At 45.0% G+C, this 17281-nt stretch overlaps 1 protein-coding gene across 6 annotated transcripts in view; it reads left to right on the forward strand.

Moving 5' to 3' along the window:
* LOC142557603 (complement C3-like) overlaps positions 1–17281 on the forward strand; it is an 85421-nt gene that overhangs the window by 52224 nt on the left and 15916 nt on the right. For 2 of the 6 annotated variants that reach the window (XM_075669558.1, XM_075669559.1), the window contains 11 exons: positions 1281–1437; positions 2811–2933; positions 3644–3841; positions 7705–7885; positions 9298–9464; positions 12393–12551; positions 13844–13954; positions 14035–14143; positions 14235–14264; positions 15443–15508; positions 16504–16575. In XM_075669558.1, the coding sequence (XP_075525673.1) occupies positions 1281–1437; positions 2811–2933; positions 3644–3841; positions 7705–7885; positions 9298–9464; positions 12393–12551; positions 13844–13954; positions 14035–14143; positions 14235–14264; positions 15443–15508; positions 16504–16575 (1373 nt within the window). The remainder of the gene's footprint in view (positions 1–1280; positions 1438–2810; positions 2934–3643; positions 3842–7704; positions 7886–9297; positions 9465–12392; positions 12552–13843; positions 13955–14034; positions 14144–14234; positions 14265–15442; positions 15509–16503; positions 16576–17281) is intronic. The other 4 variants (XM_075669560.1, XM_075669561.1, XM_075669562.1 and 1 more) reach the window with 4 other exon arrangements.

The raw sequence follows: 17281 nt of genomic DNA on the forward strand, positions 1-17281 counted from the left end.
AAACGAAACCAAAAAGAACAATTCGCTGGCACAAACCGCGCGAACAAAGGTACACAAGGTTGAAATATTTAAATAGTGACGACTTAACGCAAATATTGGCAAAAGTCAAATCTGCATAAACAGTTTTTATTTTCTTCTTTCTATCACGACTTTCAACGCTTCTCACTGTTGACGCGCAGTGTGGCTTCACGGCAAAGCAAAACAAATACGCAAATTTTACTTTTATCTTTGGCTTCGCCGCACGAAGGATAAGATTGCAGTGAAACTGTCTTTAACGGCAAAATTTAGGAGAAAATGCAACTGCGCTTTCTTACGGCAGCAGTTAGAGAGTACAAAAGCGTTTCATTGTTTACGCTTCTGTTCTTTCAAGCTGCAGCATGCATCATTGTGTCACGCTCGATGCATCGCATGTGTGCATCGATATCATATAAAATATTCACTTCATGCTTTATTCTCACTGTAGACTACAGTTCTGTGATTTTGTAGAGAATTCAAGTAATTTCGCTAAAAATAGGGCATGTTAAGGGCGGTAAGATGAGTAAGTGGCTGTCGCAGTATAACAATTGCAGTGAGTTAGTTCAGAATCGCGGGAACCGTTGATGCGTGGTGGTCTTTTGTTGTGCGGGTTCTACCGGCGAAAATACGCGATGTTCTCTGAATTCGGGGAGATTGAGACAATTTTTTTTTTGGAAGTAAAGATAAGGTACTAATGAATTACACAGGAAATGCATTAGCGAAAGCAAAAGCCGCCGCAATATTGCTAAGCTGCGTCTTACCGCTGCTTTTGACACATAGCCCAATAAATCCTTCTTTACTGCTTCGTGAGCAAACATGCGCGCCTTAATTTATATATATATATATATATATATATATATATATATATATATATATATATATATATAATATGTGTCCTGTGAAGGAAGTGACGGTACGGGAGGAGCTTAATTCTTATGCAATTTTTTTTTTGCCAGCTGTCCGGATAGTCATTCAGAGCTCAGCTTCAACCTTTTCGTTTTTTTTTCCAGGCGATATCTGACTGCGAATTCTGGAGTTTTACGTGCCAAAACAACGATCTGATTATGAGGCACGCCTTTAAAGGGGACTCCGGATTATTTTTGACCGCCAGGGGATGTTTAACGTGCCCACAACGAACGGGACACCGACGTTATTGATTCGTTCCCGCGACCTCGTGCTTTAGCAGCCCAAGGCGACATCCGCCAAGCCACCGTGGTGGGTGCGATATCGTCCTCTGATTCCCGCCACTCTCGCTGTTTCCGCAGGTTAACCGCATTCGTCATGCGCATCTTCTGCAAGGCGAGGCGATACGCAAGCATCGATCCCACCGTCATCGAGAGCGGCATGCTTTGGCTGGCGGCGGCGCAGAGGTTAGACGGCAGCTTCATGGAACAGAAGCCCATCATGCACAAAGTCATGCTGGTACGTGATGGATTGAGACTGTCTTTGGAAACTGCCTACACTGTTCTCAGCAAACAGTATACGGCGTTTAGGCGAGGCGGCCGCAGATTTAGCACTGCTTGAATGTCTGAGTGGTTGGTGGATTTACTGATTATCTAATAATAGGACAGCAACATTTTGGGAAAATATTAGGCTTCAGATAAATCTTATTACGCTAAATGAGTAACATAAATGTTGCTCTAGGTTCAAAATTGATTTATGTGGTGATCGCAACTTTTACGCAATATGTATAATTCTATTCTGTACTTGCAGTGTATTACATGTGTCGTGTGTTTTGGCTCTTCAATATATCTGACTATGTGTACGCGTAGGTGTGCTGAACTCATGCACAAAACTTTGCGATTCATGTACTGTTGGACTGTATCTTTTTTATTCCTCCAGTGTTCCACTGAGTGTCTTATTTTGTGTCACTATTCTCCCCTTTTACGCAAATTTGTTTCCTTTGCCAAGTGGGAAGGAGTAGCCGGTGCCACCATAAAGGCGCCAACCTCTCCTAACATTAATTTCAATAAAAAAATATCTTAATTAGTAGGATGTCACCTGGGCCAGTAAGCGAACCAAAAGCATGTATTAAAAATTTTCCAGCACCTTTCCAGTTTCGTCTTACAGTTAGGCAATATGGTCCCTTTCTCTTGCAAGGTAATGCTAGGAACGATTACGAACTTTTCGCCGGTACCTCTCTTAAAAAAACAAGATGACGGAAAACGTATGCGTAAGGAGCTAGCAAACAAGAGCGAGAAGAAAATTATTAATAAATCATCGAATGACTGTACTGTGTTCGTGTTGTTGTCTCCTTGTGTTCTCATGCAGCCGGGCACTATTGACATTTCAGAAGTTCATAGCTGTTTATGTCAATGCTGTTAAAAAGTGCTCATAACCATCCATAACAATCCATAATGCAAAATGCATGGCTTCTCTTCATCTCTGATGCGCAGGTAAATAGATTTAATGGGCGAAACATGTTATTGACGCGAAATGCTAATTGCTTAAGATTAATGTGCACCTTTCAGAACTGCTTTCTCGAAGCCACGTGGATGCGCCAAGATCCGGAAAGTGTGCGCTTGAGATACGAATTTCGTGTTACTTTTAACACACACGCGCACACACACACACACACATGCTCTGACGTTTGCGTTCTAGGATCTTGTCTGTAGGCAAAGGCCGGTCGTCGTATTGGGATAATCTTTGGACAGTCCACCTGGAAGAAGATAATGAAAGCTGTGTTTCTTTCACCCCGCTCCTCCCTACCCACGTAATTCCGCTTTGCACCCACAAAACATGGGTGCTCTTTTTATTTAAGTAAACATTCATTAATTCCTTCATTTCTTTCCCAGGGTGGTGTTCGTGGTTCCGTGCCCATGACTGCGTTTGTGTTGCTCACTTTCTTCGAGTGCATGCGTCCTCCCAGCGGCGTAGCACGTGACAAGCACGACGTCTTCTCTTCCAACTCTAAAACGGTAATTACCACGACTTATTGCTCCCGTTTATTGCTGTTTATTCGCTAAAAATGTTCACAGTGGCCGCCAGAGAAATTACGTTTAAATAAATACAAATAAGTTAGATCAGTTATTTATTTCCTTGATGTGGTTCTTTTTACTTTCTTCTACTAAAAGAAATCTTTTCTTTTCCATTTGGCAGCTGTGTATGTCATATACTATTTTTTTGATGAAGACGAAAGTACTTCCCTGCTTCATCTAGTATTGTCAGACGAATTTCACGTACAATTCTATTCAATTTTTTTATTTTTTGCAAACCAACCTTGCAATTGTTTCTTGGGCAATAATCTGCTGGACGCAGCTTGATAGAGGCCCGATACACCATGCAGACAAAAACCAGGGCTTCACATCATGGCACAAATATAGCACAACTTCGATGTATATATCAGTGTAAGCTTAACTGAACATAACATCGCATAACATAGCAATAAATACGACAGCGTTAAATAACATAGCAATTATAGCATGAACGCAGTACGTCATAAAAACACGTAAATTTAAAGTATTATACACTAATGCTTGTCATAAACAATACAAGAAGTTGAAAGAGAATACAAGATAATTGAATTCTGCTACTATCGAAAAAGAAAAAAAGTGGTACAAAATTTGGTATCATGAAGTCGGACGCTGATACTGAGACGTCTGCTTCGTCCGTCCAAACATGTCGTCAGATGAGGCGGCGTTCAATTTCAAACGACACAAGCGACCTATCCACCGTGGCTGGCCTGCCTGGACTACCAACAATGTTTGAAATGGAAGGGGTGCCGGAGTTTGACATGAGCGATGATAACGTGTGGCCCGATTGGATGGATGCTGTCGAAGACGACTCGCCCGAGCCCGTCATGGACGAGACCGGTCACGAGTCTCAAGTAAGGGCTCTCTTACAATGCATGACGAGGAAAGTTTGACAGAGTCGTAGAACATTTAGTATGTTCAAAGAGAGATTGCATTGTTATAAGCCGAAGCATGACGGTATAAAACAGAGTGGTTGCTGGCACTGTCAACGAGTTCTCGTCAATTCCGTACGTGACAACTTCAGCTAGTGACTACAGAGTTGCGATGGTCTTTCTCGAACGAGAATGCCTTACTGTAGATACTTGGAACAAGATTTTGCTTGAACTACTGGCGTCATATGCGAGCATGATACCGAAGACTCCAACAAGAAAAGCGAGATTTCAACGCGGCCTTAGAAACCAACAAGTAATGCTGCATCACACACGCCCTCTTCGGCACTCTGAGACGAAATCTGTGACACCAGCTGAACGGAAGAAAATTTCACCTGGAGAGGGTGGAACGGGACATTACAATAAACCGTGGTCTTTCAGCAGGCACTCGAAGATTAGCTGTCCCACGAAGTGGGTCACAAATGCGAAAATCGTCATCACCACCAGCATTTTCCATCTCTCAGAGCACAACCAAGGCAATCACTCTCGTCTTGTGTTTGCCGACTTGATTTTCTGCTCGCGGATTTCACCCCTCGTCAAAACATCTAATCTTCTGCCGTTCTGGGCTGCACTTGTCGATTCCCTTGGCAATCATGCTGCAACTCTGACCGTACACCGGTTATCTGCATCCATAATGTTGCTCGAATAGACCACCGCCTGCCTGCTGTACGCAATAAATCTCCTGCTGAGCTCCCTAGATAGAAAAGCAAGGGAAATACCATTATAGGAAGGGACGAACGTGCTTGCCCTTCCTGCCATTAACTGAGCACATGTGTAATTAACTGACGTCATTTTCAACTCGGCAAGTGTTCCATGGAAGGTAGGTGAGCCGAAGGAAATGTTGGTTTTGTTGACGTTGCAGTTCGGGGACTATTTATGAAACAGCAGCAGCGCCAACAACTGACGTGAATTCCTGAGAAGCTATCCGAGGCTAGAAGGAATCAGGCATCGGGAATCAATATCAGATGCACACGAGAGTAAGGGAGGAAACAGAAAAGAAAGAAAAGACGTGAGTGACAGACGCTGGAACTGTCTACAGAACGCTGCGCATATTCTGGACAGAAAAATAAAAAAAAACAGGGAACCTGAATCCAGAGGACTAGAATGGCTTGTTATGCCTGACAAAGAAGAGAAAGAAGAACGCAAGAAGGAGGAAATCATGACTACATTCGGCAGTCAAGGAATCCACTAGTAAAAAGACAAATTAATAAAAGAAAGTAATGCAATTACTTACTTTTTAATTTAGCGGCTTTCCCAGTGATGTAAGTTGGGGTTAATATGAACCAGAATTATATCAATAGGCTATACACCTTTGATTCACATGATATCATTAAAACTATGCGAACTGGGCACTCCTCATAATGACGCCCACAAAAGAGTAAATATGCAGTTTATCCTTTTTTTTTAATTCCGGGCTTGCCAGAAGGCATTTGCCAAAAACTAACAAAATGCATCAAATAAATGCGTGCAGCAAGGTTTGCCGCAGGGACTATCGAACTAATGCCCTCAATGCAACGATTTAATGATGGATGACCGAGTATTTCTTTTCAATAAAAAAAGATCACTGCCCAATCACTCCGTACAGATGGTTAACCAGCGAAGCTGAAACGTGCGGTCCCGGTGTTTATCATTGGGTTGATCACGACAGTTTATTAAACGACGGCTTGGTAGGCTGCCGGATCCTCGGTGCGCAGTTGCTGCTTACACTCGGCTGCACGAGCCCGTTATTGTGCCCGCGCTGCAGCATCGGCAAGGCGTAGACGAGGTCGTTCCCGGTCTTGCTCGTGGCGTTGCTGATCAAAAGCTGCCTGCTCGTTAGGGGTACGTATGACGTGTGGCCTACCCATCCCGGAGCCGGAGAGAAACTGCTGTGGGCGCGCTCGGCTGCGACGGAGAGCAACGACGTCACCACTTGCATAGCCATTCGCGCGCTTCTATTTCTTTTTCGCGCATGAGCATGGGGTTGCGCCGGAGGAGTTTTCGGCGTACAGGCGACAGGTGGACGGACGAATCGGCTAGTCCTATACAGCTTCACTGTAAAACAAGGCGATAATACCTGCTGATATAATAAGGGACCGCAAACCCAAGACTTGTGTTTCATTTTTTTAAGGACAGCAATCAGCAATTAACATCGGGTTGCCTCATCAGAGCATTTCTTCGTTTCATGTGTTTCAAAAGGGGGATAAGATTTGCCGTTTCTCGCGAAGGCTGCAAAATTTTCTCGATTTTTTTCGTTGTGGACGCATGGGGCTACCATGTAGGGGGTGAATATCAACAGTATCTGAAATTTCATTTTTTGTACAAACAAATAGCAACCTTATTACACTTTTCAAACATGATTGAACCTGCGGACACTAAGTGGCACTTCTTGTGCGAAAAATGCAAATAAAACAGCGATATACCATGTGCTAAGGCTAGCTAGGCAAAACACAGCTGGAAGCCTTCGAGCTCCTAGCTAATGCAAAATCCCTCTTGGAGCTTCATGGCAGTTAAAGTGAAAGCCACGCTATCGATCGTGACGGTCACATGGGAAGCTACTATTACGGGATGCCATCGTCAGAAGAGTTTCGCGGAACGAAACAAGCAAACAAACAGAAACCACTGGTCTCCCACGTGGTGACCCCCTAGATTAATGGGCTGAGGCTCCTTCAGAGACCATTAGGCGAACGCGCCGCAACGGTATATATTAGAATGGGCAAGAGCGCCTCATTGCCGGTACTGAAAACAAATAATGTAACACGCGCACGAACGAGGCTCGTTTTTTGACCCAGAAAGATGGCGAAAGGTTTAGCTGAGCAGGAATGTTAGTCTCAGTCGTAGTCGTAAATGAAGCCACCGAAATAAGAAAAGAAGTTAGTTTTAACAATATAGGAGTCCTGGTAAGCCAGAAAAAAAAATGTATTGGAAGCTCTCTAGCTAGCTCCTCGTGACGCCAAAAGATTAGAACAACCGTCTGCTCATGACTATTTAATATAGTTTATGATATAGATAATCAGCTCTACGGTGGAAGAGGGTTCAGGAAAGCGAAAATAGTCATTGATCAGACTGTGCCATTAAACTACAAAAGAAGCTCAATACGTGTTTCTCGGAAAGAAAGCTTCGCATTTGAAACATTCGTCTTTGTCTGGGACTTGGGTACCGGGTTGATGTTGTATTTTCGTGCCACTGCCCAATGAAGGACTATTTTTTCTTTAGTAGTTCACCAATAAGCAAATATTACACGCTTTATGCTAAAGGACCAGAACAACCAATTAAATTTTGTCAACTTCACTGTGTGGCAAACATATGAACAGCCAGAGACGTCGAAGTCAGTAATTTCTTAACAACATAACGGCGCTGTGGTAATTGTCACAAAGATCGAAAAGTTAGAATACGGCCTTCCATTTTCTGCCCGACAAAAATTTTTTTTTTCTACCCGCAAACAAATAAAATCCTAAATTATGGGGTTTTACGTGCCAAAACCACTTTCTGATTATGAGGCACGCCGTAGTGGGGGACTCCGGAAATTTCGACCACCTGAGGTTCTTTAACGTGCACCTAAATCTAAGTACACGGGTGTTTTCGCATTTCGCCCCCATCGAAATGCGGCCGCCGTGGCCGGGATTCGATCCCGCGACCTCGTGCTCAGCAGCCTAGCACCATAGCCACTGAGCAACCACGGCGGGTAACAAATAAAATCCTAACCACACGCACAGAGAGATATAGATGAAAGTTTATCCAGTCTGTAATGTAGCTTACTGGTTGCTCTTTAGTGCCTGTGTAAGTGTTCGTTTTTGAACCTCCCTAAGGCTTACTTCCAGATACTGGCGCGCACCGTGGAGCTGGCCGTCAAGTACCTCCGGGAGAACGCGTTCGACAGCGACGAGCCCTACGTTGCGGCCGTTGTGGCGTACGCGCTGAGCCAAGCCAACGACACAGAGAAGCACGCCGCACTGTCGGCCCTCAAGGACAGGCTCGTCTACGATCCCAGTGAGTAGCCATTGCGCATCTCCGGTGAGCCGGCATCAAATCCACGTTGCTAAATTTACCGCCGCGCATGCGGCGGCTGTTGATGATGTTGGTGACAATTAGAGTACCATTAGAGATAGCGTGGTACAGAACATGCCGCCAGGTTCTTTTGCTTATGTGTGTGTCTGTTGTTTAGTATCCGCTAAATATTTTATTTTTTTTAGAATAAGCTTAATTATTAGTATTAGAAAACTTGCTCAACGCTCCGTATTCCTTTCCCTTGCGCCTCCGATTTTCCTCGCGTACTTTACTTATCTCCACCACAGATGGGATTTTACGAGCGTCCCCTCTGAAACATGTGGGTGCTAAACTCGTTGTATTTAGCTTTCTTCTGCGCTTACTATCGGCCCCTAAGATCCGTTGTTTGTATTAACAAACCATCAACTCTTAATGTTACTTTCCTAAAATACGATGTCTTTTGATTCAATCTGTTCTTTACATTCACGCCAGCAGTACCAACACTCCAGCCGTCCTTCACTTCTCGGGCACTCCTGATTAATTCACCTTTCCAATATTATCTGCGAAGCACAAGGCCTCGGGCAAGGGTAAAATACGCGCATATTTATCTACCGGGTACATATCAGCACGCCGTGAAAACAAAGACTTAGAAGGAGCGAGTAGGAAAAAGCAGAGCGAGCACTATTTGTAGGAGAGAGTAAGAAAAGCAACATTGAATTGATTTATATCTGGACGGATAGTGGGATATGCTGATAGGCCCAACGATTTATGCATGGTCATCAACAAATTTAATGTAACACCGCGTTTCCAGACATCCAGTTATGGTTTCGAAATTGCGTCTTGCCAGTGTGCTCGCACTTCATGTTGAACAACGTATTCCATGTCGCTTGTCCACGTCGTTAGTCTGATGCTTGCTGGTTTGTTTCCTGGTTCTTTTTCTACGCTTTCAATCAACGTGTTTTCTTGTACCTGTATGCCCTAGCCAGAAGACTGTTCTCCTCCATAATATTCAGTCGTCTGCCGGGGGAAACTGCTGCTGGAGCGTACTCGTTCGTGAATATTCAGCCACCTAGGTAACAGACTATGTAATAGTAGTATCTATTGTTTTCTGAGTGCGAAAGAAAAAAAAATCCCGCCACGTTGCAACTGTCTCGCGTAGGCGAGGGCGCCCGGTTCGACACCAACAAACTGGAGTTTGTTCGTGCGAATGCATTCTGTAAGCCAACCAACACATCGCGCACACGGGGCTGTGCTCATTGTGTTGAAACGGGGGCGAGGTTTTCAAGTCCGTTGATTGGCAATGTGTAGCAGTGCATCGTTACCGCGCTCAGGGATGGCACATCGTGAAGCTTGATGACCGGTCGATGACCGGTTGACGACCGGTTGATGGCCTGTTGATTCCTTCGCCCTTGCAGTGCTGAGCACGAGGAGTACTGGCACCGAGGCGAGCCCGCTCGTCGTGGAAGGCACCAGCTACGCGCTGCTGGCCATGCTCGCCCACAACGAGCTCGAGACGGCCAAGACGATAGTCAACTGGCTCAACACCCACCGTTCGGCGTCCGGGTCGTTCGCCTCGACGCAGGTCAGTTCGCGGAAAGCGTTTCGGGCATGCTTTGCGGGGAAGAGTACTCCTCTGAGCAAGGGCGTTCGTATAATAGCCAAGTTGTCGAATCGAGCACGAACGTAAGACAAAGAAAAAAAAAAGAGCTCCGAATATGAAATAAGAAAGGTAATTAACTTATTTACCGTTCCCTGGAGGAGGCATGTAAAGCAGATGTAGTGTATTATCCCTTTAACGTTCAAGCCCGAGCTGTACTCGTCCTACTAGTTCGTACCAATATTCCAAAGGTCGAGTCCTACTAGCGCACCTCACAGAAGTAAAGCAAAATTTAAATTTTTTTTGAGTAGAACTTCCTGTTGGGCGAGTTGGTTGAGATCTTATGAATACATTTTTGCGCCAAAAGGAAAATAAGGAGTTAGGAGGGCAAGTAAGAAACAATAGGTCGAGCGCTGAACTTCAACTGATTTTATTGTTACAACAGAACAAGGAGAATCAACAAATATGCATGCGCGCACCAGTGTTGTCTAGAGCGATTACAGTAACGTTTTAACAGCTGCATCTCACTGTCAAACAGAAAAACAAACGTATCACTAATGCAACTCGTGCCTCTCGCTTTTATGTGATGTGCCTCCAAAACTTCTCTTGCTAACATATCATCATTCCCGCCAACTATCTTAATCTCACGAAGTAGTGGCTAACATCTTCCTGCCATGCAAACCATGCAATGCGCAGGTAAATGCGCATTGCTTTTGTTAATTATAAGCAATTCATGCTCCCGGACCCAGTCATAGACACTGCTTACTTGCGCACCTAAGTCTTTATTTTCCCTTTGGTGCAACAATGTACTCATTAAATTTTTTTCTTGCAGTCTTTCAGGATATGTATCACGAGTTAAAAAGATCAGTCAGCCTGACGACAAACAGCGCAGAAATCTAACGCACAGAGTATCAGCACACACCATGAAACACTGATTAACACGTGGAGGTTATTTTCAACGAAGCAACAATTATCGCTAACACCCTACTCGTGAAAAGATAGGAACGTTATCTGATAAGGTGACGACAACAGCGCGTGAGAACGAGTAAGGTAGGAATGTTGCTCAACAAATTATACACAGATATCAGCGCTATGATTTTCCAACGCACGTCAAAGTATGCCGTGGCTTTTAAGTGCCTAAGCATTCTTACGCCTACCCAACGAAGATCCCTGTCCGTCACGTAAGACGAATCGCTATAAAGACAATAATGTATAAAACAACAGCTTCTATGAAGGCTTTGTTGAAAGACTTGGTGATGGTGGAATAAAAGACATATCTGGAACCACATGTAGGAACCGACTTGGTACATTGTAGACATCAAGAAAATTCCGATTTTGCGAAAATTTAATGTCAAACACGCCACATCCCCGTTACGTTTCGGTGGCCGATGGTTGCCCCTTCCGTCGGGGCGTTCCTTCACCGACCGAAATGCCACCGATCTGTGAGGGCTCATGCGCTTCACGTCGCGCAACACAGGCAGATAAGCAGTCAACGACTTGATAAGGGTGATAAGGAGTGATGATCTCATCACTGTTGATAATGGTTCGACGCGGATGGATAGGTTGCTAAAGCGCAATAAGGGCTTATAAAGGTGGGATAAATTCTGATAGTGTTAATAAAGCACTGATAATGGTTGGGAAGGGTCGGATCAAATCCGATAATGTTGATAAGAACAGAGAAGTATCCAATCGAGTTCGATAAGGTTGATAACCAGTAAGGGTTGATAAGGGCCGGATGTAGTCCGATAAGCTTGATAACGAGTGCTAAGGGTTGATAAGCTATAAAGTGCTCGGAGCTAGTTTCATAACATCGAGAATGACACCGGGCGGCACGGATATGAGCAAGTAGCACAATGCTTACGCATACCTAGACGACTCCCAGATAATTTTGTGCGTGTATTTTTTTTTAGTTAGTGCTAAAGATGCAGATCTGTGATAAAAGAAATACATCCACTGCAGCAGTGTTGTGTTGTGCTGCACGCAAACGCAGACGCAATGGATGTGCTGAGTGATTTTTTTGTTTTCTGGTACAAAACGGTGCGTAGTGAGCGCTTGCATTGTCTTATTCACTCTGTGTCTCTCTCTATGCCGATCAAGGGTGGTCGAACAAGGAACGTCTCTTGTGCCAACGTGGCTACAGGTCACTCGTCTTTGCCCTGATGAAGACGAGTTCCCATGTAAAAACATTGGATACGGAGACGTCTCTTGTCCTACCTCTGTTAATCCCTTAAAGACTAATTTCCTTTGAACAGTTGTCCTGTTTGGATGCACGTGTCTACGCTTTTCACATTCGTGCGTTAATGACAGTCACTTATACTCTTAATTGAGTAGCCCAACGTAAAGTTCGTGAGGAACACCAGAATAAATTTTTTTTTCTATGTAAAAGCTTACACGAATTGTACACTTGATTCTGAAGAGGTATCAGTAATTGGTGACAATTTTCAGATAGGATCTGTAATATCTATATTTATGATGGCCTGTTATTGAGGTGGGGGAGGGCAGGCAATATATAGTGAAGCACTGCAAAGATTGCGGCAACATTTGGTACAGACTTGTGACTCGTTTCCGAAATATTTGCTGTCTCCTTGTTTAGTGCTTATCACGGAAGAAAAAAATATATGTCATTACGTTGCGTTCAATAATTACAGTCAGCAATGTTTTGTAAAATCCCTCTTCATGGCATCGCCGCGATGTATTTGGCTTTCCGTCGTTGGTTCGACGATTCGGATGAGGGAAAGAGCAAAAATGAAGTCAACCACGGAGCTGGCATTACTCTCAACTGTCAACATAAGAAGGTACCTGCTGAGAAAACTGTGATAGTGTCATTCCACATGGTGAAATTTGCCGCTAAAACATGATATAGTGCTTGCGTAGGGTGCCCCTCGAAATAAATTATTTTTTTTATTCTTTCAGGACACCGTAGTTGCACTTCAGGCGTTGACGGAATTCTCACTCAAATCCCGTGAACCGAATGTGGACCTCACGTGCAATGTCACGCTTAGCAGCCAGCGAAACTTCCAGAGAAGCCTCCGGCTCAAGCGGGACAACGCTGCCATTCTCCAACAGCTCGACGTAAGCGTTACTGCTGATGACAATGCCTCACTTTAAACGCTGAGCAAAAGCATGAGCAAAAGTTCCTGGAATTTTTTCAATTTCACATCTATCGCCATACAACGCGGAGAACAGCTTATTAGCCACCATTGTGTTAGGAGCGGTATATAGGTTTCATTCGCTGGATCATATTCTCTTATTGTCAACCGCTAACGAGTGGCCCACCCTGCTGACAATGTGGAGGCAGTGCTGCTAGAACCACTGTAGAAGCGTGAATAGGGAAATAATTGGAATAGAATCATTACATCTACCCATTCATAGACATTTTGTTCAGTTTTCGAATAGTTTCTAAAATATCGGAACACATTACGACTATGGCTTCTGAAGTCAGCCAAGAAAATGCGGCTCGCTTTAAGAAGCTTTTAAAATCGGTGAAGATCACTCTTTTAAACATGCCGCTACCAGGCACGTACTCCGGGGATAGGGGCACAAACTAAGCGGCATACCCTTCCCCCCCTCCCCCCTACCCATGCCATGCCCCACTGCGTGCACACACACATTGCTAAAGCGCTGCCGAATCAATTTTGAGACTTGACAGCTATTCAGCGGTCAACGTTTTGCTGCCTTTTTCACTTTTTAGCGCCAGCTGACAAGGACAGAAGGGAGACAAGGCCACAATGCGCTAACTTCAACTTGAAGTTAGCGCATTGCGGTGTCGTATCCCTTCTGTCTTTGTTCGCTGGCGCTAAATATGCTTTCCAAGTCAGTTTACCAACACGCCCAACAAATGGCAATGCTCAAATTTTTTGCACTCCGCTTGGATGGCGGTATTTACCGGCATCTCCTGGTGTGTGAAGGCCAGTTTTCACATCGATTCGGTGCCGGGGCGATTACCTCGAGATGTGTTCAGTTGTCACCATCTATTCCAACAGTCACGCGCATCGCTGTTGCTTCGTTAGTTCAACCTGTGTTTAGACACCCCCACGCCCCTCATTTGCACAGGAAAGTTACCTTGGGTTGGGCGCCTCCCGAAAAAAAGTCCTGGGTATGTGCCTGGCTGCTACCATTTTTGTTGTTGTTGAGTTGTTGATGACAGTCCTCTATATACATGTTTCATGCTTTGTAGATTAGAACCAGACACTTCGTGTTGGCTCCGGTATCTTGTTACTAATTGTTACCTGTCCACACTGTAAAAAAAAAAAAAAAAATTTAACGACAGCATATAACCTTTAGGGTTGTGCTATAGCGTGGGGAGGTGCTTAGGCTGCTCGATGCTGCTCCTAGCAATCGCTGCTATCTCGCTCTCATCACAGATTCGTGACGTCACGGGAAAGATGTTCGTAAAAGCCAGTGGCACCGGTAGCGGGCTGCTTTCCGTCAAACTGAAGTACAACGTGCTCGTGCCGCCGGAGTTACTGTGCAAGGTAAGCTTCCAGTTCCTTGAGAGGCCTAAGAGAAGCAATGTGAGCATGGCACTTATTTCCATTTCCTTGATTCGTTTTAGTTCAACATAACGGTGCACGCTGACATCCACAAATCAAGGGAGAGCAGCGCCAAGACGATTGACGATTTCCCCCCAGATCTGATCAACGATTTGCTAGGCGACGATAGGAGTGAGTTCTCGTAGCTTGTGTCTCATAGCGTCCTGCGGCGTTACGTTTCAAAATTTCATCGTGCGTTTCTTTTTTTTTTTTTTGATGACAGGACGCCGGTCAATATCGTCTTGGTTCCAAGGTGAGTATACAACGCCCCTCGCTGATGCACTTACGCCATCATTACCTCACTCGCTCACTTGCCCTATTGCTTACTTAATCATGAGTTCACTTTCACAAGTTCACGATCTTCTGCGAGTTCACTGCCGTATCCAATCGCCCACGCCTATTCAATGGCTTGCAAGTTTCGGTCAGTCACTTGCGGCAACTTACCCACTTGGCACACAGTTCAGACGCACACGACACTGATGCTAGGCATGGTCGTCTGTTCGCTCGATCTCGTTAAGCCAGAACTCTACATGAGCAATTTCGCGCGTGACAGCGACAAGCGACGGCTTCGAGCGACGAAAGGGGCTGTCGCGCGACGAGATCGATCGTTCTTGTCGCTCGATTTCTCGATCGCTCGGTCCCAAAATGTTTTCAATTGATTGTCCCAGGAAGCTCTAATATGAGGAAGACTCCGTACGGTTAGTTGTGCCAGGCGTGGTGTTTCGGCTGCTGTGTACAGTTCGGTCGCTCGGTCCACGAAATCGTGGAGCTTCAGACATGGTCAAGGGCACAACTGTCGGCCGTAGTGTCCGAACTCCCGGGTAAATTGCAGTCGAAAGTGCGACCCCGCCGCTAATTAATGGTGCCGTTTACTATTTAACCGAAGCAGACGGGCAAGCGCATCGCACTGCCTCCTCGTCGCATCGCCTGCAGCCGCCGCTAGTATGAGGTTTCACTGGCAAGCGACAGATTTTAAGAGGCGACAGTGACCTTCGTCATTCCAAAAGGACTTCTTCTTGGGCAAGTTAGTGCTTAGATTTCCTAGGTACACTTTGTGGCGCAAAATACATTTCTTGAAAAGGGACAGAAGAAAGGAAGACAGTGAAGCGCCAAGACAGTTGGCGCTTTAATGTCTTCCTTTCTTCTGTCCCTTTTCAAGAAATGTATTTTGCGCCACAAAGTGTACCTAGGAGACCTTCGTAATGTCGCTTGTCGCCGCCATGCGCAAGCTCGCTTAGATGGGGTTTATGCTCTTTATGGTATTATTGATTGGTTCAATCCGTAATTATCAGGCAGGACACTAGCAACGTAAAGGTTACGAGGTCTTGTTTACTAGTGATATTGTTCGTATATGATTCTCCTAAAGTATAGGGTATACAATGTCGTAAACCACAGAGAGCAACCATTCTTATTTCTTGCCGTACGCTGCAGGTTGGAGGAGGAAACCGTCTACGCCGTCTCCGTTTCACTTCGAGCCGCTGCCAGTCAGGTCGTCATGTATGTACTAAGCGTGTATTCGGTGCAGTGGACCCTTTGGCTAAGCGTTATGTTAAGCGCCATGACCGTGGTTAGGAAATACAAGTGGGCAAGTTGGCGCGCTTTATCAGAACGCGTAGTGGTTTTAGCGATTACGCCCAAGGAGCGAGGAGGAGAGTAGACGGAACAATTGCTGGTCATTTCTGCCCTTCTCGCCTGCTGGGCCTTAAAGCTTAATCCACTATGTTATGTGATAGCTGCCACACTAGTTCGCTTATCTCACAAGGAGAGACGTCATGAGGCCTGCCAAAATGAAGCGCCAATGGCGTACTTGGGATGCATTCACAATTCCTCACTTAATAACCAATCGCCAGTTGTAGAGGTAGTCATGCAACTGAACTTGATCTTGAATAACATGCCTGCCTTTTCTTCTTATCAGTCTCTCGCTCTCTTCGCGATGGGTACGTTAGATTAACAGCATACGCGTTCAGGACAAGTTGACTGGTTGAGCTATTGGCATTGCGTCCCTCTCATCAGTGACGCGACGCGGTGCGTGTTAGGTCGCTCGAAAATCAAGACTATCCCTAAAAGCGACTGACCAAAAGCTGAGTAATCGAGTTGTGGACCCTGAACAAAGTAGAGTTGAGTGAATTTTCAAGTGCACTGATTTCGATAGCCCACGAGGGCTATCGGTTGAGACAAACGTCAAAGAATTTGCTTTGCTTCGAAAGACAGACTCGTGGCCCCCCTCCCTTTTTTTCGTGGATGATAATAACAACGTGCATGGACCATTGTATGTGTCCTTATGGGTCGGCAAGGAAAGCTTCACTGTGAAAATACAGTTAAGCATTTAAATGTATTTATGTCCCTGCCTGGACCTGAAGCACGGTCTGCAGTATTGTGTAAAGAAAAAGTAAACCTCGCAGGAAGTTTTTGTTGTATGATAAACGTTCTTTCTTGCATATTCATCGATAAACACGTGTGTCTGAGTACATAAACCGTTCGCTTTCCTTTAGATCCCGACTCTCGAAGCAGAGACTCCCCGGCGAGCCCCTTCTTTCCTGCAGAGACCGGAGGATTCTTGGGTGGTACGTTGAACACAGAACAATTTTCTTAACTCGTTTTCTAAACACTGCACTGCATTTCTCTCTGTTGACACTGTACAGCCAAAGCAATCCGCTTCGAAGCTTAGACGAAACGCAGAAGTTTGATCAGTATACTTACGTTTTGAAGCAAGTAGCTCATGGAAGTCCTGAGTGAAAACGCCGAATACGGGGTCTGATTGACAGATAAGTAGGTTATCTTGGTATCTACTACAGGGGTTCTCACGTTGTACTGCTTCCTACCATAAGGTCGAGGGTTCAATTCCCGACAGTAGTAACTCGTGCAGCGAACTTTGACACACATGCTTGTGTAAGCTCTTGCACCGAACTTCGGTCTCAATTTGGAGTGACTTGGGTGGTCAAAATAACTTGGGAGGTTCTCAACACGGTGTCTCATTGTCCCTGTGTTGCTCTAAGTAAACGACCTAAGTAAAATATTGGTTGACTTTAACGCCTGAAAGCTGCTCGGCTGATGCGAGAAAATACAAAATTAGGTGTCAGCTCTGCACTATAATAATGAAAAGCAGGGTTTCGCTGAAATTTTTACTTTACTTTGGAGCGCACGAGTTCCTTTGAATCGACTTGCAGCTACTATAGCACAGCAAAGCCTAGGGTGAAGTTCATTACTTGCTCGGATATAGAGCATGACATAGGCTCGCAGCAGCCCCAATGACTATTGTTTGAATAAGGT

The sequence above is a fragment of the Dermacentor variabilis genome, chromosome 9, assembly GCF_050947875.1.
Source record: "Dermacentor variabilis isolate Ectoservices chromosome 9, ASM5094787v1, whole genome shotgun sequence".
NCBI lineage: Eukaryota > Metazoa > Arthropoda > Arachnida > Ixodida > Ixodidae > Dermacentor > Dermacentor variabilis.